The 27,091-nt window shown below is 36.5% G+C and overlaps 1 protein-coding gene across 1 annotated transcript; it reads right to left on the bottom strand.

Annotated features, from left to right (window-relative positions):
• Nucleotides 1–217: 217 nt before the first annotated feature.
• LOC128643139 (CCN family member 1) lies at nt 218–25,600 on the bottom strand. Its single transcript, XM_053696095.1, has 5 exons — nt 25,121–25,600; nt 11,856–12,069; nt 5,778–6,149; nt 3,757–3,950; nt 218–2,426 (listed from the first exon to the last, which is right to left on the bottom strand). Exons 1-5 carry the CDS (start codon nt 25,190–25,192, stop codon nt 2,124–2,126), a joined length of 1,155 nt encoding a protein of 384 aa, XP_053552070.1. The 5' UTR covers nt 25,193–25,600; the 3' UTR covers nt 218–2,123.
• Between the last annotated feature and the right edge of the window lie 1,491 nt (nt 25,601–27,091).

Below are 27,091 nucleotides of genomic sequence, written 5' to 3'. Positions count from 1 at the left end.
GCTAATGAAACTTTAAAAAATACAGCTTCCTGTTATTCTCAGACTAATCTTTTCTTTGAATGCTTCATTCTAACATTTATTTAGTGTTTGTCACTTTAATGTCCCTTTAATGGTTTGTGTGGCATTTTGTTAGGAACTACCATTAGCTATACTCATATGCAGTACATTCACAGCCTACTACTCATCTCTACATACCAAATAAGCACTCAACACTGGATTTTGTAGTTACATATAAAAGCTTGTAATACTGATAGACATACGGTTTATATCAAAGTCACAGTCACAAAGGCTTTAAAAACATACAATGTTTTCACATGCTACAGCGGGAACACAGTATGAGGCAAAATCCTCAGTCTAAAAATACAAACAATATCCTAACCCTTCATAAAGGAAGAAAAACAGGACAAAATATAATAATTAGATAATACAAAAAAAAATGAAACAAAAAGCATAAGTCTCTATCGGGCAGTAAATATCACTGAGGGGCGTGTCAAAAAAATATATATTTCTCTATATTTATATATTATGTACATCTTAACCTGGGCAGTGCATGAACAAATATTCCCTAACTCTGCTTTACTCGGCATTACAGTCAATTCTGCTATCAAATTATTGCATTGGTTTCCATCAAATTTCTTCCCAAATTTGAAGAGATGTTTAGCAGGAACGCATGCCATCTGTATGAGCGCAGAGAGAGGCTCTTACTGAAGTGCTGTGTCTTAGTACGTCTGCAGCCGTTGGGGATAGGATAATGAATGTGCCCCTCCTTTTTTTCACTTTACGGCATTCTGTTACCTGGAGGGACTACCCAACCTTCACATATGGCATAAAGTAGACCTCTATAAACGACAGGAGCATCAGGTACTGGAATATAACTTCCGACTCCTACATTTTAGATTGTTCTACATGGAATCATTCTTATTTGGCTTCTAACAACATCTGAAGTCGAGACCCTAAATTTTATTGCAGGCATCTACATTTCCTTTAAATTTGTCAAACCATGAGGTTGGAATTAAACAATCAGGTCTGCACAAGGCTTTTGTCGTATAAAGATTAAAAAGTATCTGAGAAATTGAAAAGGCCTCATTGTCTCCAAATCCTATATTGCATCTAGCATATCCAAAAATCCACCACTAATGGAGGATTCTACATGATCGATTACAACCTTGCCCTACAGTAATGATATAAAACTTTTATAAACATAATGAGCCTTTATAAAACTCTTCCTGTGGTTTCACCCATCCACCATCTTTTAAAGAGTCTTTCTTTGGCTATAACTGGAGAAGTCACCTCTAAGTGCTTGACGACCAGATGACACCTTATTTCTTTTTAAAGACATCCTAACTTTCTCAAGGGTGCAGATCATATTTTTGGGTCATACCACGTTATTTATATAAAAGTTCTAGGCAATACAACTAATAGAGCTAACAACATTTGGTTCCATAAACTCATCTTAGTCTAGGTATCTAGGTTTTTATGGTTTCACTTTCTTTACTGGGGGGACAAAACAGTTTGAAGCACAAGACAAATTGTCTTGTTGTTTATGTTTCTTTAGGAAATCTAAATCTGATATTGACAATCTGCTTTGCCCAGATCTTTCAGGCAGTAGCTAAAATATCTATAGTAAAGAAAACGGCATCTTTTCTATTCAACTTTGCTAATACTGTTCTAAGGTGATCTACTACACCCATAGACCTGAATAGATCAATACTGCTTGCATTGAATTTGCCCATAACCTTGGTACATTATGGCTTATAAAAAAGCAGATCTAGAGTGACTGTAAACAAGGGGTACCGCTCATAAGAGCAATAACGGACTTCATTGCATTTTACAGTAGAGTTGAAATCCTTCAGCAAAGCAGAGCTTCCTCACTAGCGCTCTACCTTGAGTGAACCTGCTCTGAACAGGATCATTTCCACATTGATTATGGCTTGGAGTGTCAGTGTACATTTTCAGTGAACCATAGACCTTATGGACGAAGGTCTGATTACAGATTTGACGCTCCAGTCCTATGCAGCCACCATAAACCGACGGCTGGACCCTGTGATTCTATTGGTTCTAGGGAAAGGGAGCCATCTCCCTTGGCCACCAACCCATTTGTCCAACAAAGTATCCAATGTGGCTCAGTCCGTGAACTTGTGGATGTCATTATGTAACCTATAATGGGGGTAAGACAGCTCGGTGTGATAAGGGCAGTTCTGATGACATCTACATTTTTCCACCCACATCATGCTCTTTTGGAAGGTGTCTCCATCATCACAACGGAAGCGAACGCGCATGGTTCGGGTTTTGGAGGGAGTACAGCATCGTCCGTCTGTGCAGGAGCCGCAGTAGTGAGGCTTATACCGACGTATGCTTGTGCATCCTGCATATGTGAAATGAACAGCTGTTCTGGATTTTTTCGTTCTGGTACATTTCTTCCCATTCTGACAAAACAAAGAGAATATAATACATTAAATATTAATTTAACATCACTAAAAAGTGACAATCGGCTCAAAATGAAATTCCCCATAAAAAAAAGTTATATACTGTAACAACAAAATGTAATACTCGTCATTCTTTATATTGCCTGATTTTCCTGTAATCAACCTCTGTAAATTTGGGATTTTTGTGTTCCACTCCAGTAAGGCTTGAATGTATACTGCATACTTAAGTATACTGCAGTTTGTCTGACCCTGTTACATATTCCACATTAGACACATTTAACCAAATTGTTATTATTTTTAATGTTAGTCTAGACAGCTGCATCACCAAATAAGGAAAATATGAGAAAACCCTGTCAATCATTTCCATAGAACAGTGGAACTGGAAAGGTTGGAGAACAGAGTTTATTTTTTTTATTTTTTTTTTATAGACGTTTGAACAGTGATTACTTAAAGGAACATAAACCCCCAAATTTTCTCTTTCATGATTCAGATAGAGAATACTTTTTTTAAACAACTATCCAATTTACTTATATTATCAATTGTGCTTCATTCTCTTGGTATCTATTGTTGGAGCAGCAATGTACTGCTGGGAGCTAGCTGAACACATCGGCAAACCAAAGACAAGAGGCATATATGTGCAGCCACCAATCAGCGGCTAGCTCCCAGTACAAAAAAGGATACTAAGAGAACTAAGCAAATTAGATCATACAAGTAAATTATAAAGTTGTTTAAAAGTATATGATCTATCTGAATCATTAAAGGGACAGTCTACACCAGAATTTGTATTGTTTAAAAAGATAGATAATTATTATTACCCATTATTATTATTACCCATTCCCCAGTTTTGCATAACCAACACTGTTATATTAATATATGTTTTACCTCTGTGATTACCTTGTATATAAGCCTCGGCAGACTGCCCCTTTATCTCAGTGCATTTGACAGACATGCAGTTTAGCCAATCAGTTCAGACTCCTAAATAACTCCACAGGAGTGAGCACAATGTTATCTATATAACACACATGAACTTGCACTGTCTGTGAAAAACTTTCAAAATGCTTTGAGCAAAGAGGCGGTTTTCAACGGTTTAGAAATCAGTTTGAGCCTACCTAGGTTTAGCTTTTCAAAAATACCACCAAGGGAACAAAGCAAATTTAAAGATAAAAGTAAACTGGAAAGTTGTTTAAAATTGCATGCCCTATCTGAATCATGAAAGTTTAATTTTGACTACTGTCCCTTTAAGGAAAACAATGGGGTTTCATGCCCCTTTAAGACAATTTACATTTGGCTTCTGACTGGCTAGATAATTAAGTGGTTACATTTACAATACCTTAAGTTTGATAGATAATGGATCCTTGCATGGTCGGATTTGGCACAGACGGGTCTCCTTCAAAAGCTTGCACTGAGGGTTATCATTGGTTACTCTTGAAGAGATGCCCATGTCACATGATTTAGAGCACTGAGACCATTCTGTGGTCTGGATCGCACATCTAGACTTGTCTGGTTGTGGATGAGGGCCCAGTCCTGTTTAAAATAGAACGATACACAGAGACAAACGTTTATGAATTCATTTGCTGCTAAAACACTTCACCTTCACACCACTATGATACTCTTTATAGTCTTTTGCATTACGAGTGAGGCACAAATTAACGCTTCCACTAGAGCTTTAATTGCGTTAGAAGTAAGATTTTGTCAGGTTGCGCTTATATCACGAGTTGAAAGTGAACTGTTTTTTGCTCCCGTGCTAACTCGACAAGCGCAAAAAGCCAAAGTTAGAATATCATGTGTGCATTCCCCCATATAAGTCAATAGAAGAAAAAAAAAAACTCTCCCTCAAACCAAATTGCATATTCTCATTTGCGCTAACATAAAATGAATATTTCACATTCCATTATTCTTCACACTGAAGAATATGTTCTATTTATTCATAAAAAAAATATTTCAACATATATGTGATTATTTTTTTTATACAATATATATCTATGTCTAGGTATCTAGGAATATCTATTTAAAAATACATATAACATATTCTGCTATGTGCCGAACATTGAGGTGTGAAATATTCGCAGTAAATACATAGTTAAAACCTTTATTAAGAATGAATATTTCATAAATATGCTTTAACCTGTTTTCATTTACTTAACTGCAAAGTGTGGCCGGACTGTTATCCGAAGGACATTTGTGAGACGGATAATAATCTGACAGACAAATGTCCGTTGGATAACAGTCCGGCCACGGGCAATTTTTATTTAAAATATTACAAAAAGCACAAACATAAAACAAATTAGCTTATATTTCTTAACATTATTTTATCATATATTAACTTATAATTATATTTACAGGGAAGGTAAGAGGATATGAATGGGGAGGGGAATGTGTTAAAAGGCATGGATCATAACAGAACACTCTGGAGCGTATCTGCCCTCGCCGAATGTTCTTGTATAATCAGGCTTTACCATCTGATAGTGAGTAGCGTACATGGGCCTGCGAGTTAAGAGAATTAAACGTCAGCCAATTGTGACTGTCAGTCATTTCTCCACTCGGAATATAGTCTCTCGGACATGTGCTTTGGCATTCTGTCTGTCGGCATTCTATCCGAGAATCACTGCAAAGGGCTCCAATGCACTTGTATATATGTCTATATATGTGTGCATATGTATTTATATATGTGTGCATATGTATTTATATATGTGTGCATATGTATTTATATATGTGTGCATATGTATTTATATGTGTGTGTGTATATATATATATATATATATATATATATATGTAAATACATATATGCACTTAGACTATATACATATTTACAGATGTATATGTATGCATCTCTATGTTAAAGCCCTTTGATCTGCTGAGATCTCTTTGAGCCTTTATAACTTGTGTTCAAAATGTTTTGAAATCATTTTATTTATTAATTATTCTGAGTGTAACTTTACTTTATAATGTACGGTATTTTTGATGTGTTTTGTAACACTTTTTTCCTTCGCGCAGCAGTTAACTAGAGGAAGCTGTAATCATTCTAGCATAAATCAGGATTGCGCTTAAGTGATCACATTTACTTTCAACTTTGCATCGATTGGAAGCTTTGCGCTCACGAGAGCACGCTTCCATAGGCCCCAATAGGAGCCTTGTTCTCATGCCTTCAGACACGGCATGAGAACTAGCGCAGCAAATATAAATAAATATGGTGTAGTCTTCACCATGCTAATCTTCAAATGCTACATAAAAGAAATTGACCAATAGTAAAAAATAATAATAATATATATATTTCCCTTTAACAACAGATAGTAATCAGAAGGCAGTGATATGATATTATGGGGAGATCTATTACACAATGTGTATACTTACCAGGTTCAACTTTAAATCCATTTCTAACTAAACTAATGAGCTCGTTGCTTGACACTGGTTCAATGTCAACCTGGTCTACAATCTCTTCAGATGACTTCAATGGGTCATCTACGTTGCCGTTGGTAGTGTCTCCCGAGTCCTCTGAAATATGGTTACTATCACATAGCCATTCTTCACAGCACTGTCCTGGAACCTTCACCAACCTCGGATTGGTGCAGTCTGCACTTGGCAGAGCTACTTCTTGAGGGCATAGCGGCATACAGCCCACTATTCCGTCCATGCAAGTGCACTGGTGTTTGCAGTTAGGTTGGAAGTTCTCCCCATTCTGATAGATTTGCCCAAAGAATTCACAAGGTCGACCTTCTGACTTTGCTGTGAAAGAATGGACATAGTTTTAATTGAAAGGACCACTAAATACAGTACTAAAGACACGTGCACACTCCTTAGCACTTATGAGCCAACTTAGTTTTACTCTTTGATAAAAGATACCAAGAGAACGAAGCAAATTTGAAAACAGAAGTAAATTGGAAATTTTGTTTAAAATGGCATGCCCTGTCTGAATCATGATAATTTAATTTTGACTTTACTGTCCCTTTACTGAAAAAATATAAAAAAAGTAATATTGTACTAGGTAAATTATAAATGTTGAATTATCTGGATACTTTTTCAGCAAATTTGTTTCCTCCCGTAGTAACTATAATTTAGTAATGGGGCCACAGTAACAAAGGATTGCAAGTATAATAAATATTTGTTTTTAAATTGACATAATGGGGCCTATTTATCAAGCCGTCAACTGCAAATACGCGGGAATTCTGCAGTGTAATTGTGGAGAGCCTGATTCCCCTTATTTATTAAACCCTACAGACCGGCAAAAGTAGAATTTTGTGACGTAACGTATGATCCGCCGGTCAAAGTCCGACACAGATCGATGCTTACGTCATTACAGATGTTCCAAATGCAAATTAGACACGATCTGACTACTTTTGTAAGTTAACAAATTTCTACCAGGTATGCTCGGCACTATTGCGGCCCAGCGTACCTGGTTTTCAATCCGGATGATGGCATCAGCCAATAGCATTTTTTCTACCTTAATTCCGATTGGCTGATAGAATTCTATCAGCCAATCGGAATTTAAGGGACGCCATCTTGGATGACGTCACTTAAAGGAACCTTCATTCGTCGGGTAGTCGTCGGCCGAAGAGGATGCTCCGCGTCGGATGTCTTGAAGATGGACCCGCTCCGCGCCAGATGGATGAAGATAGAAGATGCCGTCTGGATGAAGTCTTCTGCCGTCTGGAAGACCACTTCTGCTCGGCTTGGATGAAGACTTATGCCGTCTGGAGGACCACTTCTGCCCGGCTTGGATGAAGACGTCTCCCGGTAAGTCGATCTTCAGGGGGTTAGTGTTTTTTTAAGGGTGTATTGGGTGGGTTTTATTTTTAAGTTAGGGCTTTGGGCCTGCAAAAGAGCTAACTGCCCTTTTAAGGGCAATGCCCATCCAAATGCCCTTTTCAGGGCAATGGGGAGCTTTGGTTTTTTTAGTTACTATTTTATTTGGGCGGTTGGTTGTGTGGGTGATGGGTTTTACTGTTGGGGGGGGTTTGTTTGTTTTGTTTTTTCTACAGGTAAAAGAGCTGATTACTTTGGGGCAATGCCCCGCAAAAGGCCCTTTTAAGGGCTATTGGTAGTTTAGTTTAGGCTAGGGTTTTTTTTTTTTTTTTTTAGTGGGGCTTTTTTTATTTTAATAGGGCTATTAGATTAGGTGTAATTAGTTTAAATTTCTGTAATTTGTTTATAATTTTCTGTAATTTAGTGGGGGGGGTTGTACTTTAGATAATTGTATATAATTTAGTTAATTGTATGTAATTTATTTAATTGTATTTAATTGTAGTGTAGTGTTAGGTGTTATTGTAACTTAGGTTAGGTTTTATTTTACAGGTACTTTTGTATTTATTTTAGCTAGGTAGTTATTAAATAGTTAATAACTATTTAATAACTATTGTACCTAGTTAAAATAAATACAAACTTGCCTGTAAAATAAAAATAAACCCTAAGCTACATACAATGTAACTATTAGTTATATTGTAGCTATCTTAGGGTTTATTTTATAGGTAAGTATTTAGTTTTAAATAGGAATTATTTAGGTAATGATAGGAATTTTATTTTTATTTATTTAAATTATATTTAAGTTAGGGGGTGTTAGGGTTAGACTTAGGTTTATGGGTTAATACATTTAATATAGTGCCGGCGACGTTGGGGACGGCAGATTAGGGGTTAATAAGTGTTATGTAGGTGGCGGCGGTGTAGGGGGGCAGATTAGGGGTTAATAAGTATAATGTAGGTGGCGGTGGGCTCTGGGAGTGGCGGTTTAGGGGTTAATAACTTTATTTAGTTGCGGCAGGGTCCGGGAGCGGCGGTATAGGGGTAAAACAGTTTAGTATAGTGTGGGTGTTTAGTGAGAGTATACAATAAAGCTGGGAAAAAGCCGAAGAGCAGCGAGATCGATGACTGTTAGTTAACAACAGTCCGCTGCTCATCGCCCCGTACTTGGTGCGCAACTTTTTAACAGCTTTTTTGGTAACTTTGGAGAACGTATTCAGGTCCGCGGCAGCGATCTTAGGCAAGCGTATTGGTGCTGGCGAATGCAAGTAAGTTGACGGGTTGATAAATAGGGGCCAATGGGTCAAAAGCAAAATTATCTAATATTTTATTATTGCTTTATTGGTTTTACAGAACTATATGTATAATCCCCCCCCCCCCCTAAAAAAAAAAGGATTAAACCTATAGTTAAAGTCCGCTTTGGAATGGCAATATACTATAGTTCTGGAGCTGATCAATGCTGTTGAGCCAATCAGGGAGATGGCATATGTATGTAGCCACCAATCACTAGCTCAGGATTTCAGTCTGGAATTCACTTTATGTGTTTAAACCTTTTTACAGGGGTTAAATACACAGTCTTAGCTGTTAAAATGTTTGTTTCTATGCGCAATGACCCTGCTACGTGCTACAGTATTTTTTTAGAGTCATGCACAATATAACAGAAAGTATCATTGGGTCTGATTGCCAATTGGCTGCTAAGCTGAACTTACACTGCTCTATTAGTAGACAGTGACACGTTTCACAACTTCAAAATTATTTTTATTTCTCAGTACAGAAAAAATGCAGTTTTATAAAAATAATAATCATATTTTTCTCAGTACCAAAAAAATGGCTCCTGCATCCTTTTAAAATACAAAAGGTACTTGAAAAATCTGAATCTCTCTTTCTAAATGGTGCCAATTTTTCAGTTTAACAAACATGCCAGGCAATTTGTTGACTCCCAGGTAATGTTATCTCCAGACTCATATGATCATTCAAGGGAAGCCTAGCCAGGTGCAGTGTTGACTTGAATCATATCTGTTATTCACAGGAAAGTCAGCCAATGTCAGAACACAAGCCAAGTGGCAGACGTTGCCCGCGGCCTATTAAGTTCAATCTGCCACTAATAGGTTGCGATGGGTACAGAAGAACTGCACGCCTAGATATGATTACACCTTAATCTAGCTCACCAGCCAAGCACAGATAATGAGATCTGGTACAGGTAGAGTTGGGAGGATCTCCAGGAAAACTTCACATAGGATGTGATATCCACTCAATAACTGGGGATTATCCACATGCCAGTCAGGGCACAGCCTGGCACTGACAACTGAACAGAAGCAGATGGTTTTAGATTAAACTCTAATGCCCTACAAAGAAAGTTTCTCCTTTGCAAAAACTAGCAAAATCATTTCTTAAAGACACAGAACAAGCAAAAATGTAAAGAATGGTTAACAACAAAAATATTTTGCATCATTTTCTTCTGTTTAACCCTTTCCCGTCTGGACTAAATTTCCTGCATCGAACTAAGTTCCGATGTAAACAAATTGAAATCACGCAATCGTTTATGCGATCTTGTGATTTCAGTGATGGGATAAGGTCTGGGGGGAGTGCTTATGATGATAGGCACCTCCTCCAGCACACGATCCCATTTACCAGGCCACTATGGCTTCAGGACAGTCAAACGGCTATGATATTCCAAGATGTCCTAATGGCGCTAAAGCCCAGCACAGTTAGAACAGCATGGAACGTCCTAACGGTGGGAAAGGGTTAAAAAAAAACCAACTAGTATACATATAAATTAGACTTGTTCTAACCCTTTCTCTGATGAGTTTAGGCTGGGACGCCCACTGAAAGGGGCTGAGATAGCAAGAAGAGTAGACACTGCATATGAAAATGCCAATTACACAAACAGAAGCCAGCAGGAGTCTGTAAACGCGTGAGTGCATCTGATACTTTTGGGTCTTGGTTATGAGTCTGAAAATCAGCACAATGTAATAAAAAAAATAAGCAAACACTCCAACATGGGCTATAGAGATAGATCATCTACAAAATATGTATGCAAAGACAAATCTAGTGTACAATGTCCCTTTAAGTATTACAGTGTCCTCATGGAGAAGGTAAAAAAATGTATTTTCTTTATGGTTAATAATGAGATTGAATATGGTATTTTGATTGAGGGATACTTAAAGGGACAGTAAACACATAGTGCAGAATTATATAGCGTTATCTAAGCGGCTCCTTTATACATCTTAAGCATTTCCTGATTTTTTTATCCCAAAGTTGGACTCCGCTCAAGGTTCTACTGAGCAGTCTTGTTTTTCAAATGCGCTTCGTGGGCGAGCTGTCTAGTCACAGCCTGCCCGATCGCACCATTGATTTGAATGCAGCTTGCTCCCGCTCTGATCTGGTAGTGGGACATTATGGAAAGGGGCATTTTCTCCATAAAAGTAGTCATCAAAATCGTCCTGTGTATAAGTGCATTTCATTTTTCACTAGAACCATTTCTGCAATACACTTGCATTAGTAAGATTACATCTAGTACAAGTTCTCACTGTTTCAGCGACATACGCACAAAGGTTTTACTAGAGCATTTATGCTAATAGAAATATATTGCAAAAAATGCTTCTATTTAAAATTAAAGGGACAGTCTAGTCAAATTAAAATGTCACTTTTCAATTTATGTTTATCATCAAATTTGCTTTGTTCACTTGGTATTGTTTGTTGAAAACTAAACCTAGGTAGGCTCATATGCTAATTTCTAAGCCATTGAACTGCCTCTTATCTCAGTGCATTTTGACAGTTTCACAGTTAGACACTTAGTTCATGTGTGTCATATAGATAACAATGTGCTCACTTCTGTGGAGTTACCTAGGAGTCAGCACTGATTGCCTAAAATGCAAGTCTGTCAAAAGAACTGAGATAAGGGGGCAGTCTGCAGAGGCTTAGATACAAGGTAATTACAGAGGTAAAAAGTGTATAAATATAACTGTGTTGGTTGTGCAAAAAAGGGATTATCTATCTTTTTAAACAATAACAATTCTGGAGTAGACTGTTTCTTTAATACACTGATGAATATTTCAGTTTTGTCCCTTTAAAAAAATTAAATAATGGCTGTAATAAAATGAGACTACTGAGATTACAACAACAAAAAAGCACATAAAGGTTATGGAAGTTATTATTTTTATTTTATCCAAGAGTATGAGAATTACAGACAAGAGCAGGGCTGGATTTACATCTTCATGTCCCTAAATGTGTGACATTCTCTGATTGACTAGCAATTTGCACCCAGTGGCTGCAGTAGTGACATGAATGTTACCAGCACCCAAACATAACTACTTGCAAAGATATTTCTTGGTATAGCTTCTGATTGGTTATATTGTGCAGGCAAATATATAGAACACAGACTAGAAGAAAAAAAGCAGAGTTATAATCAATAGACCAAATAATGCTGCTTATAGAAGATCGACCACTGAGTAGTTATTACAATTAGATATGGTTAAAGGGATATGAAACCCAATATGTTCTTTTATGATTCAGATAAGAGCACGCAATTTTAGGCAGCTTTCTAATTTACTCCTATTATCAAATTTTCTTTGTTCTTCTGGTATCTTTATTTGAAAAGCAGGAATGTAAAGATTAGGAGCCGTCCCAGTTTTGTTTCAGCACCTGGGTAGCGCTTGCTGATTGGTGGCTAAATGTAAAAACTGTTAGTACTCTCACCTCGACAGATTCCAACAGTAGAAGAGGAATCGGCGCCAAAGTCACAGTGTAAACCTTTAATGTGGTCACATGGGTGGCTTGGCCCGCAGTCCTGATTGTATTGACGGGCACACACCTTGCAGCATCCACAGGAATCTGTCACCAGGCTAATGCCAGGAGGGCATGAAGGGGGCTCCTTGGGACATACGCAAGTAGTAGGGCAGGCCAATGCCACCTGAAGGGAGATGGAAAAAAATATTTGTTACTCATTAGCCAGAGTAAAAATGAAAAAAATTATAATATCCAATTTTCACCACCAATTCCATATGGTATAGTATACACTTAATAGTTGCCCTGGTTATGTGTGTTTGTTAATGCATGAATCATGTGCATCTGTCCTGTGTGTGTGTATGTGCATGTATGTATGTATGTATGTATGCATGTGTCCTGTGTGTGTGTATGTGCATGTATGTATGTATGTATGTATGCATGTGTCCTGTGTGTGTGTATGTATGTATGTATGCATGTGTCCTGTGTGTGTGTATGTATGTATGCATGTGTCCTGTGTGTGCATGTGTCCTATGTGTGCCCTGTGTGTTTATGTGCATGTATGTATGCATGTGTCCTGTGTGTGCATGTGTCCTATGTGTGCCCTGTGTGTTTATGTGCATGTATGTATGCATGTGTCCTGTGTGTGCATGTGTCCTATGTGTGCCCTGTGTGTTTATGTGCATGTATGTATGTATGCATTTGTCCTGTGTGTGTGTATGTATGTATGTATGTACGCATGCATGTGTCCTGTGTGTGTGTGTGTGTATGCATACATATATCCTGTGTGTGCATGTGTCCTATGTGTGCCCTGTGTGTTTATGTGCATGTATGTATGCATTTGTCCTGTGTGTGTGTGTGTGTGTGTGTGTAAGTGCCCTGTGTGTGTATGTATGCATGCATGTGTCCTGTGTGTGTGTATTTGCCGTGTGTGTGTGTGCGCGCGCATATGTTCTGTGTTTGTATGTGTCCTGTGTGTGCGTATCAGTGTGTGTTTGTGTGTGTATATGTTCTGTGTGTATGCATGTGCCAGTGTGTGTGCATATGTTCTGTATGTGTGTTTGTGTGTGTGTGTGCATATGCATGTGTATGTATATGTATGCATGTGTTCTGTGTCTATGTGTATGCATGTGTGTGTGCGTGTATGCATGTGTGAGTGTGTATTTATGTGTGTGTGTCTGTATGCATGCGTGTGTGTATGTATTCATGCGTGCTTGTTTATGTATGCATGTGTGTGTGTATGTATGCATGCATGCATGCTTGTGTATGTATGCATGTGTGTGTGTATGTATGCATGCATGCTTGTGTATGTATGCATGTGTGCTTGTGTATGTATGCATGCTTGTGTATGTATGCATGCATATGCATGTGTCCTGTATCTGTGTGGATTGCACTTGTCCTTAGTGTGTATATATGTGTCCTGTGTCTGCGTATCAGTGTGTGTTTGTGTGTGTATATGTTCTGTGTGTATGCATGTGCCAGTGTGTGTGCATATGTTCTGTATGTGTGTTTGTGTGTGTGTGCGCATATGCATGTGTTCTGTGTGTGTATGTATGTATGTATGTATATGTATGCATGTGTTCTGTGTCTATGTGTATGCATGCGTGTGTGCGTGTATGCATGTGTGAGTGTCTGTATGCATGCGTGCTTGTGTCTGTATGCATGCGTGCTTGTGTATGTATGCATGCGTGAGTGTGTATTTATGTGTGTGTGTCTGTATGCATGCGTGTGTGTATGTATTCATGCGTGCTTGTTTATGTATGCATGCGTGTATGTATGCATGCGTGCTTGTGTATGTATGCATGCGTGCTTGTGTATGTATGCATGCATATGCACGTGTCCTGTATCTGTGTGTATTGCACTTGTCCTTAGTGTGTATATGTGTACATGTGTCCTGGATTTTTCATATACTGCTTAAAGACCGACCTGCTCTAAAATATATATTGACAGATACATTAAAAATAAAAGTAATATGATATAGTGCAAGCCATTTTTATATTAAAGTAAGACTATATTTTCTCCGTTCAATTATTAGTCAATGTTTTCTTATAGACAGAGCAACTGATACGGTAGATAGAATAGATATATATTACCAGCAGTAAGGTGCAAGTGCTACAAATTAGTAAAAACCTCTACTAATCAGTAAAAAGACTCAACAAATCAGTAAAAAGCGATACAAATCAGTAAAAAAGCGCTACGGATTGAGTCCAATAACAGAGCTAGCTGTAAACGAGTCTGTGCAGTGCTCCAAGCAATCACTGTGTAGCATGTTTCCAGGTCAGAAATCTGAAAATGTTACTTCCGTCCCCTCTAGGGAGCATGGAACAAGCACAGTTTTTATTTTTCATGAATAATTTATTTTTGGGAATTAAAGGAAAATGAAACCTAAATTTTTTTAGCTACCAGTAGTGCAAAGAGAATACCAAGAGAATGGAGCAAAACTTGATAACATTAATACATTTGGATTAATACATTTTGAGTTCCATGTCCCTTTAAATTTTGAGTCTGATGTCCCTTTAAAACTTAGATTAGGTAACTGGTGCAAATGGGCTAAAGGTTTGGATAACGTGAGCTTTTGAGGCTGCAACTTCTCACCTTGTTAATCCTGAAATTATAGTTAATTCCTGAACGGGCAGCCAAGGGCTGACACAAACAAAAGTCACATGACCACATGAGTCACAGCCGCTCTGCCCAAGACTTGGAGCAACAGCCAGGATTTGGACAGAGCAAGGACTGTGGCTGAACCTTTGACAGAGGCCCGTTTCACTATGTGTGTTGTGATAACCAGTTCACTTTTTGGAAGGGAAAAAAAAAAAAGTTAGGAAAGAAGACGAGAAAAATATTTTCTTCAACCACACTGCTCTCTGCTTATTAAAAATAGCATCTGAAGCGGTTTCAGCAAATGCCAGCGCTATAAATACTAAAGTCTATTAACAGCCATTCACTTAAGTAGAAATAGAAATAAACCACTTTGTTTCCATCGTAGGCTCATAATAATAATGATACAATTAAGGTTCTAGCCTTAATAAGAGCAATTTAAAGGGACAGTCAAGTCCCCCCCAAAAATGTCATGATTCAGATAGAGCATGTAATTTTAAACAACTTTCCAATTTACTTTATTCACCAATTTTGCTTTGTTCTCTTGGTATTCTTAGTTGAAAGCTAAACCTAGGAGGTTCATATGCCAATTTCTTAGACCTTGAAGACCGCCTCTAATCTGAATGCATTTTGATCGTTTTTCACCACTAGAGGGCATTAGTTCATGTGTTTCATATAGATAACATTGAGCTCATGCACGTGAATTTACCGAGGAGTGAGCACTGATTGGCTAAAATGCAAGTCTGTCAAAAGAACTGAAATAAGGGGGCAGTTTGCAGAGCCATAGATACAAGATAATTACAGAGGTAAAACGTGTATTAATATAACTGTGTTGGTTGTGCAAAACTGGGGAATGGGTAATTAAGGGATTATCTACAACAATTCTGGTGTTGTCTGTCCCTTTAAATGTGGCTTAGACATTTACTTCCTTAGAGGTGAGCCTGTGGGATATTTTTCTTATAGCTCTTTAAGATTTCCACTTAAAGGGATACGAAACCTAAAAAAATCATTTTGTGATTCACTTAGAATGTACACTTTTTAAACAACTTTCTAATTTACTTCTATTATCATTTTCCCCCCATTATTTTGATATATTTTGTTGAAAAGCAGGGAATAAACTTAGGAGCGAGCACTATATGGCAACAATTTTGTAAGAATGTTGCAAGAGCACTAGATCGCAGAACTATTTCCTGCCATGGAGTGCTCCCGACACTTACCTAAGTATTTCTTCAACAAAGAATACCATGAGAACAATGCAAATTTGATAATAGAAGTAAATTGGAAACTTGTATGCTCTGTCTGAATCACAAAAGAACATTTTTGGGTTTCATATCCCTTTAAATAAAAGTCAGGTATGTAAAGTGGAAGCTGTTAAAGGGATATAAAAAGGTATTGTAAAATGTTCATGATTTGCCAAAAAATAAAATAATAAAAAGTCCACTTTACTTCTGTTATCAAATGTTGCTCTCTTGGTATCCTTTGTTGAAATGACAGCATACTGAGGTAGCCTCTGGAGCGTACATGTCTAACATTATTGCAGAGCATGCTATCATTGGAAGTATCTATGTTTTAACAAAACGGGTCAACAGAAAGATATACATTTGATAAAACGTTATAAGTAAATTGGAAATGATTTTTCCTTTTTTAATTTAGAAAGCACACATGAAATAGGGGCCCGTTGCTGTAGCTTTAACAAGTGATAAGGTCTGTGTTAGTTTAATGGGCGGTGGTATATCGGTGACAGGCCCCCCGTCTCACCGAAAGAGTCCTCCGAAACACTTTTAACCCTTAAACCTTACACCTAACAAAAGTATTCAAATTAACAAGGATGGGCTGAAGTGAATGGGGAGTGGAGAGACAATGAAGGTGTTTTAGAGATAAAATATCAGATGATGATGTTGAAATTATTCCAGAGAAAAGGATGAAGGTCACAAAAGGTAAACTAGGCTTAATGTGCACAACTTCACACTGCACGTTGCCTGCCATTGGTCTATTGGAGAATTGCGCTAACTACTCTTAGAGAAGAAACTTAGATAGTCATTAAAAAAAACGTATTTAAAGGGACACTAAACCCCCCCAATAAAATGTATTATTCAAATAGAGAATACAATTTTAAACAATATTCCACATTACTTCTAATATCTAATTTGCTTAATTCTTTAGATATCCTTTGCTGAAGAAAAAGCAATGCACATGGGTAAGACTATCACAAGGCTTCTATTTGCAGCCACCAATCAGCAGCCACTGAGCCTATTTAGATATGCTTTTCAGCAACGGATATCAAGAGAATAAAACAAAATAGATAATAAAAGTAAATTAGAAAGTTGATTAAAAGTGAATGCTCTTTCTAAATGACGAAAGAAAAAATGTGGGTTTCATGACCCTTTAATAAGTAATAATAAACCGGTTCCTCAGTATACTTGGTAATCTAGAATAAAGGTTATAAGCTTTATTAGATCTCTTTCAGATAAATGTGTTGTTTCACTTTATATCCAGTTGCATTACCCAAGTGGTTCCTTATCTAAAGGCATCAGTAATGCCCAGTGTATACAATTTCAGATAACAATCCACAGAAAAAATGTAAAATAAAGAACATAGCTGAATATTAAACAGCATTAGCTAAAGTTTCCTTTTCTAGTTTTTTTTTTAAATACATTTTTTATGAATAAAATCTGGCATGAGCCACATTTACTTAACATGGGGCCTTTGATATCATAGAATTATCATGTAGTTTGTTTACATAGAGTGGAATTCAGTGCCAGAATCTAACATCTAAAAAAAGAAAATAAACGCATGAGCTAATCCTTCATTTTGTTATCGGAAGGATCTATAGGGGACTAGTTTTCTTTTATGACTCAAACATATTCACTCCCGCATTTATTTTTTTTCCCTTAAAGGGACACAAAACAAACATTGTTACTCTCAGATAATTTCTAACTATCTCTTAAAAGGAAATTAAACCCAAAACATGTATTTTGTGATTCAGATGGAGAATACCATTTTAAACAACTTTCTAATTTACTTCTATTATCTAATTTGCTTCATTCTCTTGATATTCTTTTCTGGAAAGCATATCTAGATAGGCTCAGTAGCTTCTGATTGGTGGATGCACATAGATGCCTCATGTAATTGGCTCACCCATGTGCATTGTTATTTCTTTAACAAAAGATATCTATAGAATGAAGCAAATTAGATATTAGAAGTAAATTGTTATGTTGTTTAAAATTGTATTTTCTATCTGAATCATGAAATAATTTTTTGGGGTTTAATGTCCCTTTAACTGTCCTTAGCAGAGGAGATAAGATAAGGGAACAGTCCTTTAACCCAAGGGAAAGGTAGGTAACAAAATGGCGGTGTCCATTACTTTACGGACTAAAGTTTGCATTTGTTTATTCAGCACAAATGTAATTTTAAAAATACAGCTATGTATTATTATCAGTAATCGTTCCTTTAAATATATTATAATTACTGTTTTTTTAAAGGGAAACTGAAGTTATTTTATATTTGTATCAGAAATGAATCACTGTGCTGCAAAAGAACTGCACACCAAATAATTGTTTAAATAAATTTAATTTTTGAAAAGTCTGAGTGTTTATCGTATTGTTTTTTTGTGGTGGCCAATAAATGAGATCCTGCACAATTCAGCCAATCCCTTTGAAGTTAGTAGCATAGTCAGGGTTCTGAAATCCATGGAATGTTCATCAGCCTCTCCAAGGGGAGAGGAAAAAATGGAATTTTTAGATTTAAATTTTAGGATAAAAAAAAGAGGTGAAATAATTATTGAAGGATCATTAAAGGGACACTAAAGACTAAATACATTTGCTGCACCTCCCTTTAAACATGGGTGCTGCCATTTTGGAACCTAGGTTACACTGTATAGGTATCTGAAGGAGAGTTGTTGCATATGTGCTTACAGGTCAGCACTGGAATGCAGTGAAAGCTAGATTTCAAGATGGCGGCGTCCATGACTCGAGTGAGATGGGGAATAACCTCAATTCTATACTTATAAAATGTATCTAGTATTTAATGTCCCTTTAAACATCATAGAAACTTTTATGGAGAATTTCATGTCCCTTTAAATGGACACTTAAGTCAAAATAAACTTTTATGATTCAGATAGAGCAGTAGTTTTAAGACGCTTTCCAATTTACTTCCATTATGAAATTTTGCACAGTCTTTTTATTTGCACAATTTCTGGGGAACAAGATCTTACTGAGCATGTGCACAAGCTCACAGGTTAAACATATACTAGTCTGTGATTGGCTGATGTCTGTCACATGATACAGGGGGTCGGAAAATGGGAGAGAAAAAAATGTCAGTAGGTGTTAAATCATAGTCTTTTTATAATGCACTTGTTTATTATGCAATTCTACTGCATTGAGTGGTCCTTTAAAGGGACATTATACACTAGATATTTCATTGTATAAATGTTTTGTAGATGATCCATTTATATAACCTATACCGTTTTTCAAATGTATAGTTTTGCTTATTTTTAAATAACATTACGCTGATTGTCAGACTTCTAACCAAGCCCCAATGTTTTAGGAGAATACTGATGTATACCTACTCCAGCTTGCTCCTGTTTGTGTAAAGGGTCTTTTCATATGCAGAGGAAGGGGGAGAGTGTCTGCTTTTTTTGCTATTGAAGCACATGCAGTGGGTGTTCCGGTAATCTTTTTAACAGAGCTAAACTGAGAGCTTCTAAGTAAGTTTTTAAACAGTTTTATACTGGATTTTTATATCAGTAACTGTGCATCTTATTCTTTATAGTAGTGTCTATTACATGCAGTTATATGTAAATTGGTGTATACTGTCCCTTTAAGTATGTTTTGCAAACAGTGAATCAGCCCCAACACATAATGGTCTTTGTCTGATTGGACTGACAATTTATGGGAGCACAAAACAATTCAGTTTACGACCTATTACCCACATGCCCTTGCATCTGTCTCATCTATCTACAGACGTGTTGCAGGAAATAAATTACCCCCTGTACAGTAGACAAATTTTTGTTTTATTGGCCTTGTGCATCTGTGCTCTCCCACAGCTTTAGAAATGAGGCATACGGAGGAGCAGGGCTTGTAATTGTAATACAACACTGACAGTCGCGAGCCCCCCTTGTGTGTGCTCAGTATATCAGGGAAACAAGCACATAGATTCTGGAAAACATCTTTGCATTATACTTTCATTATTTATTTTGCCCCTTTTCATATAAGTTAGCTCTGAATTCTGTGGATTATTTTTCTTTTTCTTTCTAAGAGCTGGAAATGCACTTTATAGATAAGGGGACCATAATGCCGCTTTAAAAAAGGGATACATGAAAAATACATATGTCAGGGTTCTTAGAATGGAATATTATTCAAAACATTTCTTTAAACAGCCCTGACATGTATTTTTGATATGTGTCCCTTTTTAAAGGCTAACCATGCTACATATATTTTCTTTCATGATTCAAATAGAACATATCATTTAAAACAACTTTCTAATTTACCTCTATTATCTGATTTGTTTTGTTTCGTGGTATCCTTTGTTGAAAAGCAAACATAGTGTGCATTGTTGTTAATTCAACAAAGGATACCAAGATTATGACGCAAATTAGATAAAAGAAGTAAATTGGAAAGTTGTTTAAAATTGTATTCTCTATCTGAATCATTAAAGACAAATGTTGGGTTTCATGTCCCTTTAACTGATAACAGCTGCAAAACAGTGCACCTTATACTGACATTATAACCGTGGTGATCCTTGTTGTCTGTAAGTTCAGACTGGCTCCTCCAAATAAGGCAAATTGAGGGTGCAGTTTGGCTAACGATAAGTTAATTGCAGGAAACAAGATATTGTTTTATTTTTAAAAAATATTTAGACTTGGCTGATATCTTCTATAATAAGACAACCAAAATGTTGCATGATATCAAGGCGTTTAGTGTCCCTTAAAGGGACATAAAATAAAGAAAAATTATTTAATGATATAGATAGAGCCTGTGATTTTAAACAACTTCTCCAATTTACTTCTATAATCTAATTTGATTAGTTGCCTTGGTATTCCTTGTTGAAACGAATACCTAGGTAGGCTCTGGAGCTTCTGATTGGTGGCTGCACATATATGCCTCATATTATTGGCTCACCCAATGTGCTAACTAGCTCCCAGAAGTGCATTGCTGCTTTTTCAACAAAAAATTATTATAAAACAGTTGGCGCTTAAAGCGGGAGATTAAGTAGATATGTTAAAAGAAATATCTCTATAGGGAATAGATAAAACGTAAGAGAATAATATCAAATACACTGTGGTTATATACTCTTAAATTTATTAAAATATTTATTTAATGGACAGATCTAAATCAACAATTAATAATCAAGCTAAAAAACAGGAATACAATATACATTCACTCCCAACTATAGTTGCTCATACAACCGTTCACACACTCTCTAAAACAAACAATAATGTCTAATTGAATATATAAACAAGATAAATAAATGAATGCTGGAAATCACACCAAACACATAAAGTGTGATATATTTCTATGAAATGGCTTAAATAATGATAAAAATGATGTCTGTTCCTGGTAAAAAGTTTATACAAATGATGTAAAAATGATGTCTGTTCCTGGTCAAAGGTTTATCATAAAAGTTTATAAACAATAAAACATCTGACAGGTCCGCTACAGCAAGGTAAAAAGCCAAGTCTTAGTCTCTTTTCAAAACTGATTGTCCCAAGTGCCAACAGCCGTCGGTCTTTTTCACCGGTGCTGTATAAGATTTGCAAAAAGGTTAGTCTGTGGGACTTGAATACTTTATGGAAATCTCCGTTATGATCCTGTGTAACTTAAGGCTATCCGCCTTCTTACCGTGACTCCACTTTGTGTCTCAGCCGCTCTGCTACAAACAACCGACCGCACACTGGCGGTTTCCAAGATTCCTACGTCACCTGGTTTCCGGAACCTCCAGGTAGTTCAGACTTGCGCAAGTCTATTACGAGGTGTTAGAAGACCTCTAATCTTGATTCTGTTACCGCTCTTCAGTACTCACACAGTACACGGTAGAAATTCTCCTCCAGTCTCCGTCTGTTAGATAGACTAATAGCAGAATAGCAGTTTTGTGTAGTGGCAGGGTGAATCCTCTACGCGTTTCAACCCGTATGGGTCTTTGTCAAGATACTTTACCCTGCACCTGTGCTTTTTTAAATACCCCGCTGTAGCTCCTGATTTGTTAATTATCCGTTAACAGAATCAAGATTAGAGGTCTTCTAACACCTCGTAATAGACTTGCGCAAGTCTGAACTACCTGGAGGTTCCGGAAACCAAGTGACATAGGAATCTTGGAAACCGCCAGTGTGCGGTCGGTTGTTTGTAGCAGAGCGGCTGAGACACAAAGTGGAGTCACGGTAAGAAGGCGGATAGCCTTAAGTTACACAGGATCATAACGGAGATTTCCATAAAGTATTCAAGTCCCACAGACTAACCTTTTTGCAAATCTTATACAGCGCCGGTGAAAAAGACCGACGGCTGTTGGCACTTGGGACAATCAGTTTTGAAAAGAGACTAAGACTTGGCTTTTTACCTTGCTGTAGCGGACCTGTCAGATATTTTATTGTTTATAAACTTTTATGATAAACCTTTGACCAGGAACAGACATCATTTTTACATCATTTGTATAAACTTTTTACCAGGAACAGACATCATTTTTATCATTATTTAAGCCATTTCATAGAAATATATCACACTTTATGTGTTTGGTGTGATTTCCAGCATTCATTTATTTATCTTGTTTATATATTCAATTAGACATTATTGTTTGTTTTAGAGAGTGTGTGAACGGTTGTATGAGCAACTATAGTTGGGAGTGAATGTATATTGTATTCCTGTTTTTTAGCTTGATTATTAATTGTTGATTTAGATCTGTCCATTAAATAAATATTTTAATAAATTTAAGAGTATATAACCACAGTGTATTTGATATTATTCTCTTACGTTTTATCTATTCCCTATAGAGATATTTCTTTTAACATATCTACTTAATCTCCCGCTTTAAGCGCCCACTGTTTTATAATAATTTTTTGTATTTAAACTGTTACTATCCAGGAAGGGGATAGTTTCACAGTGAGGCAGTGGAGATTAGATTCAGCGCTTCACCCACACTATTGGTTTAAATTAGTTGCTTTTTCAACAAAGAATACCAAGAAAATGAAGCAAATTAGATAATAGACGTAAATTGGAAAGTTGTTTAAATCGTATTCTCTATCTGAATAATAAAGAAAATGTTTGAGTTTCACGTCCCTTTAAACAGAACATGCCTACACTCCTAACCACCTTTGCCATTAGTGTGTGCCAAGAATCTACTATAATTTCTTCAGTAATTCACCTTAGCATTATTTTGTATATATTTTTACCTCCTCTATTTTAATCCCTTTATGCAGGTGGAAATGCATCTCATATCACCTTCATGTATAAACTTGATATAAATGGGCTTAAGTATTTTATATTTTCAGATGAAAGAGAAAAACAGGAGATGACTATTTCCAATTACTGGCATAAAGTAAACATTTATGTGAGAATATGTAAATGTTTTGCCAGTGGTACGTTTGAACATTAAAACTTTATTTATTTGTATTTGTTTACATGACACCCATAGCTGCAAGTGAATGTATAATCCCTAATAATCATGTAAACCCCCTCCTACCCCTCAACTACACACTTCTTGACCCCATTGTTTGCCAGCGCTCATTAGATTGCAAGCTCCTCTGAGAAGGTTTCTTGATTACTTTAATAGTTTCATTTACATTAATCTGTCTTGGTCCAGCTGTTCTGTTACAAACTAGGTTTCAAGAGACAATGTTTAGTCTGTTTAGGTTTAACCCATGTTCCTAAAATCAGGAGTGGCATATGCAGGTATCTGCTAATCTCCAGTCATGTCTTGCTCAGGACAAGCTCTGCAGTACTCCTACAGAAAGTGGGTGCTTAACTATTTAACCAAATTACACTTATCAAGAAACATTAATAAACGGCTATACTAATTAAGGGTTAACAGTGGTAATATTATAATGTTAAAGTGGTATTACCCCTCCCAGGTGTCATATAGGTGGGTGTGTTAGACATAAATTCATTAGGGTGAGCTCCCTCTATATAGTAATACTTCATATAAAGTACAGACACCCTTATTTCTACCCAATCCTCAAAACAGCCTCTTTTTGTCACTTTTAGTGGGAATGTGGAATATGAAGTCCTGTTTGTGAAGGGATCAAAAAAATGAAAGTAAAATCTGTGACCCTACCCAGGAAATTGGATTTTTGCCTGGGAGAGAAAACACATAGTGCAGACTGTGTCAAAAAAATAAACCATGATGTGAAGGCAGGACCCTGCAGCGCTGCACTGTTTACAAACTCTGAGTGACTCTTAAAGGCACAGGGCAACCTGAAGTTATAGATATGGAAAGAATTCAGCTGTATAATCTCTCATATGAGTGATACATAATATTTGTATTATGTTTAAGAATATTTAGGAATTACTGTTGTTTTTTTTTAAAGATTTTATCGTCTGAAGAAGAAACCTAAAAGCCTATTGAAATATTTTAAGAATGAGATTCTCTCTGGGACCAATATCACAATAAACCCCTTACTGGTTAAAAATGATTGGCATCCCAACATAATTTACATAAATGTCATGATAAAAAAAAACAATATGTGATATAACCCTCTATGTAAGACAAAGAATAAATAAGAATGTCATATTCTCTGCACATAAACTTAAAAAGAGGTTTATGTTTTAGCCTCCCATATGGGGATTTAGCATTATAGTACACAATTCTATTAAGAACCCCAATATTTGCAAAATAGCAGTTACATTTATAGTTTAACAATCCAGACTGATTAACAGATGAATGCCAGCATAAGTGCAATATGAATAAAACAGAGATGCCCAGTGCTTGGTCAAAAATGTTAATGCCAGTTTACTTGGTGTGAAGAGAGTTTCATCACTTAAATGTTGTATAATTGAGGTCTCTGCAATATTAATGACCCTCAGACCAGCCTCAATGCTCTCTGCATTATCATGTCTACTAGTTGGAATAGCAGTGAGTGTGCATATGTGGTGCCCATGGGCAGAACTTACTGGGGCACCTTCATGCATTTTCTCTTGAGTCTGGTGAAGTGGCTCTTTAAAAGCACTCTGATACTGTCTGTAACTGGCAACCAGGTCCATAGCGCAAAAGATATCACAAAATATGTACTTGATCAACAAATTACAGCATCTGTAAAGCTTGCCACACGCCCCTCTAGGTGATAATGACCCATAGGCAGCTGCTCACTTTGTTCATTGACAAACAGTATAGTAGCTCAGTTATCATAACATAAACCAATCACATCCATGTGCACAACTTAGATGTAAATATAGCTCAACCATCTTCTTAGATTTTGTTCTAACCAATTAAACAGTAAGCTCCTCGCATAGTAAAGTAAACATGTGCATACTACTTATGTTATTTACCTCTGGCTGATAAATCTCACATTTGCAGAATAGCTGACACTTTAAGAGCTATTATAAGGAGTTGTAAACTGCCACTCTCCAGCCAATGTCACATTAGCCGTCCCACTACACCAGGGCAGGGCTGGAAATGTCCAGCCACAAATAGATCTAAGAGAATCAGTGACTTACCATCCTCCCAGTGCAGCTCAACCCCAGTAAGGCTGTCAGAAGCCAGTATCCTTGGAAGTGCACAGCAATCATTGCCTTAGCTGAAAGGTAGGTTGGTCAAGTCACTGGTGGGGGGTTGGGTAGGGTACAGGGATGCTCTGCTGAGGGGGGCACAGTGCAGAACAGGATACAAGGATGCAAGTTAAGTTCTGAAGTCCTGTACAGTTCAGGAAGATGTTGTGCACTTCAGACAAGATATCTTCTGAGTGATGAAACTTTTGTCAGCAGTTTGGTTGATTGCAGCACATCTCACATGGATGCTCAGCAGTTACAATGCAGTGATTGTGGAATAATTCAGAGGAACAGTCTGCAGGATAAATTCTCTCTCCGGGTACTCCTAGTTCCTTTCTGTTGTACACTTTACTTCCAAGTGCACAGGTCTCAGGGAAGGCAGGCTGAGCCGGTGTCTTGGCTATTCAGAGCCACAGATCACCTGCGAGTCTAAGCTGTTCATTGAGAAATTATGCCAGGGTCCCCTACTATTTATAGGGCATCTCCCAACCACGCCCCCCCAGGCTGCACCACGCCTAAAGGGTCTGCCCTGACGTCATGGATTCCTGGCACCAGCTGAGTGAAACCTTGCCAGAGCCTGGCAGTGAGCTCAGAGCTGCCACCTACTGGCTCATGTTTGTACAGCGCGCTGATTCAGGATTGCTCTGTCCATACAATATCGTGAATAACTGAATCTACACAGTGAGTAACAGTCTGAGTACAATACTGTCTGAATACAGCCAGTCCCTGCTTATACTGCTGTATATATCATATTATAGTGCTGTGTATATATCATATTATAGTGCTGTGTATATATCATATTATAGTGCTGTGCATATATCATATTATACTGCTGTATATATCATATTATAGTGCTGTGTATATATCATATTATGCTGCTGTGTATATATCATATTATAGTGCTGTGTATATATCATATTATAGTGCTGTGTATATATCATTATTATAGTGCTGTGTATATATCATATTATAGTGCTGTGTATATATAATTATTATAGTGCTGTGTATATATCATATTATAGTGCTGTGTATATATCATATTATAGTGCTGTGTATATATCATATTATAGTGCTGTGTATATATCATATTATACTGCTGTGTATATATCATATTATACTGCTGTGTATATATCATTATTATAGTGCTGTGTATATATCATATTATAGTGCTGTGTATATATAATTATTATAGTGCTGTGTATATATCATATTATAGTGCTGTGTATATATCATATTATAGTGCTGTGTATATATCATATTATAGTGCTGTGTATATATCATATTATAGTGCTGTGTATATATCATATTATACTGCTGTGTATATATCATATTATACTGCTGTGTATATATCATATTATAGTGCTGTGTATATATCATATTATAGTGCTGTGTATATATCATATTATAGTGCTGTGTATATATCATATTATAGTGCTGTGTATATATTATATTATAGTGCTGTGTATATATCATATTATAGTGCTGTGTATATATCATTATTATAGTGCTGTGTATATATCATATTATAGTGCTGTGTATATATCATATTATAGTGCTGTGCATATATCATATTATGCTGCTGTGTATATATCATATTATAGTGCTGTGTATATATCATATTATACTGCTGTGTATATATCATATTATAGTGCTGTGTATATATTATATTATAGTGCTGTGTATATATCATATTATAGTGCTGTGTATATATCATTATTATAGTGCTGTGTATATATCATATTATAGTGCTGTGTATATATCATATTATAGTGCTGTGCATATATCATATTATGCTGCTGTGTATATATCATATTATAGTGCTGTGTATATATCATATTATGCTGCTGTGTATATATATCATATTATAGTGCTGTGTATATATCATATTATAGTGCTGTGTATATATCATATTATAGTGCT

The sequence above is a fragment of the Bombina bombina genome, chromosome 12, assembly GCF_027579735.1.
Source record: "Bombina bombina isolate aBomBom1 chromosome 12, aBomBom1.pri, whole genome shotgun sequence".
In the NCBI taxonomy this organism is placed as follows: Eukaryota; Metazoa; Chordata; class Amphibia; order Anura; family Bombinatoridae; genus Bombina; species Bombina bombina.
Note: the sequence above shows the minus strand (reverse complement) of the source record. Positions and strands in the feature narration are given on the sequence as shown.

Coding starts and splice junctions, on each gene's coding strand:
- LOC128643139 (XM_053696095.1), bottom strand. CDS start 25,192: ATGATTGCTGTGCACTTCCAAGGATACTGGCTTCTGACAGCCTTACTG. Junction 12,070..25,120: donor TGAGCTGCACTGGGAGGATG/GTAAGTCACTGA, acceptor ATCTCCCTTCAG/GTGGCATTGGCCTGCCCTAC. Junction 2,427..3,756: donor CATTATCTATCAAACTTAAG/GTATTGTAAATG, acceptor TTGTTTTGTCAG/AATGGGAAGAAATGTACCAG.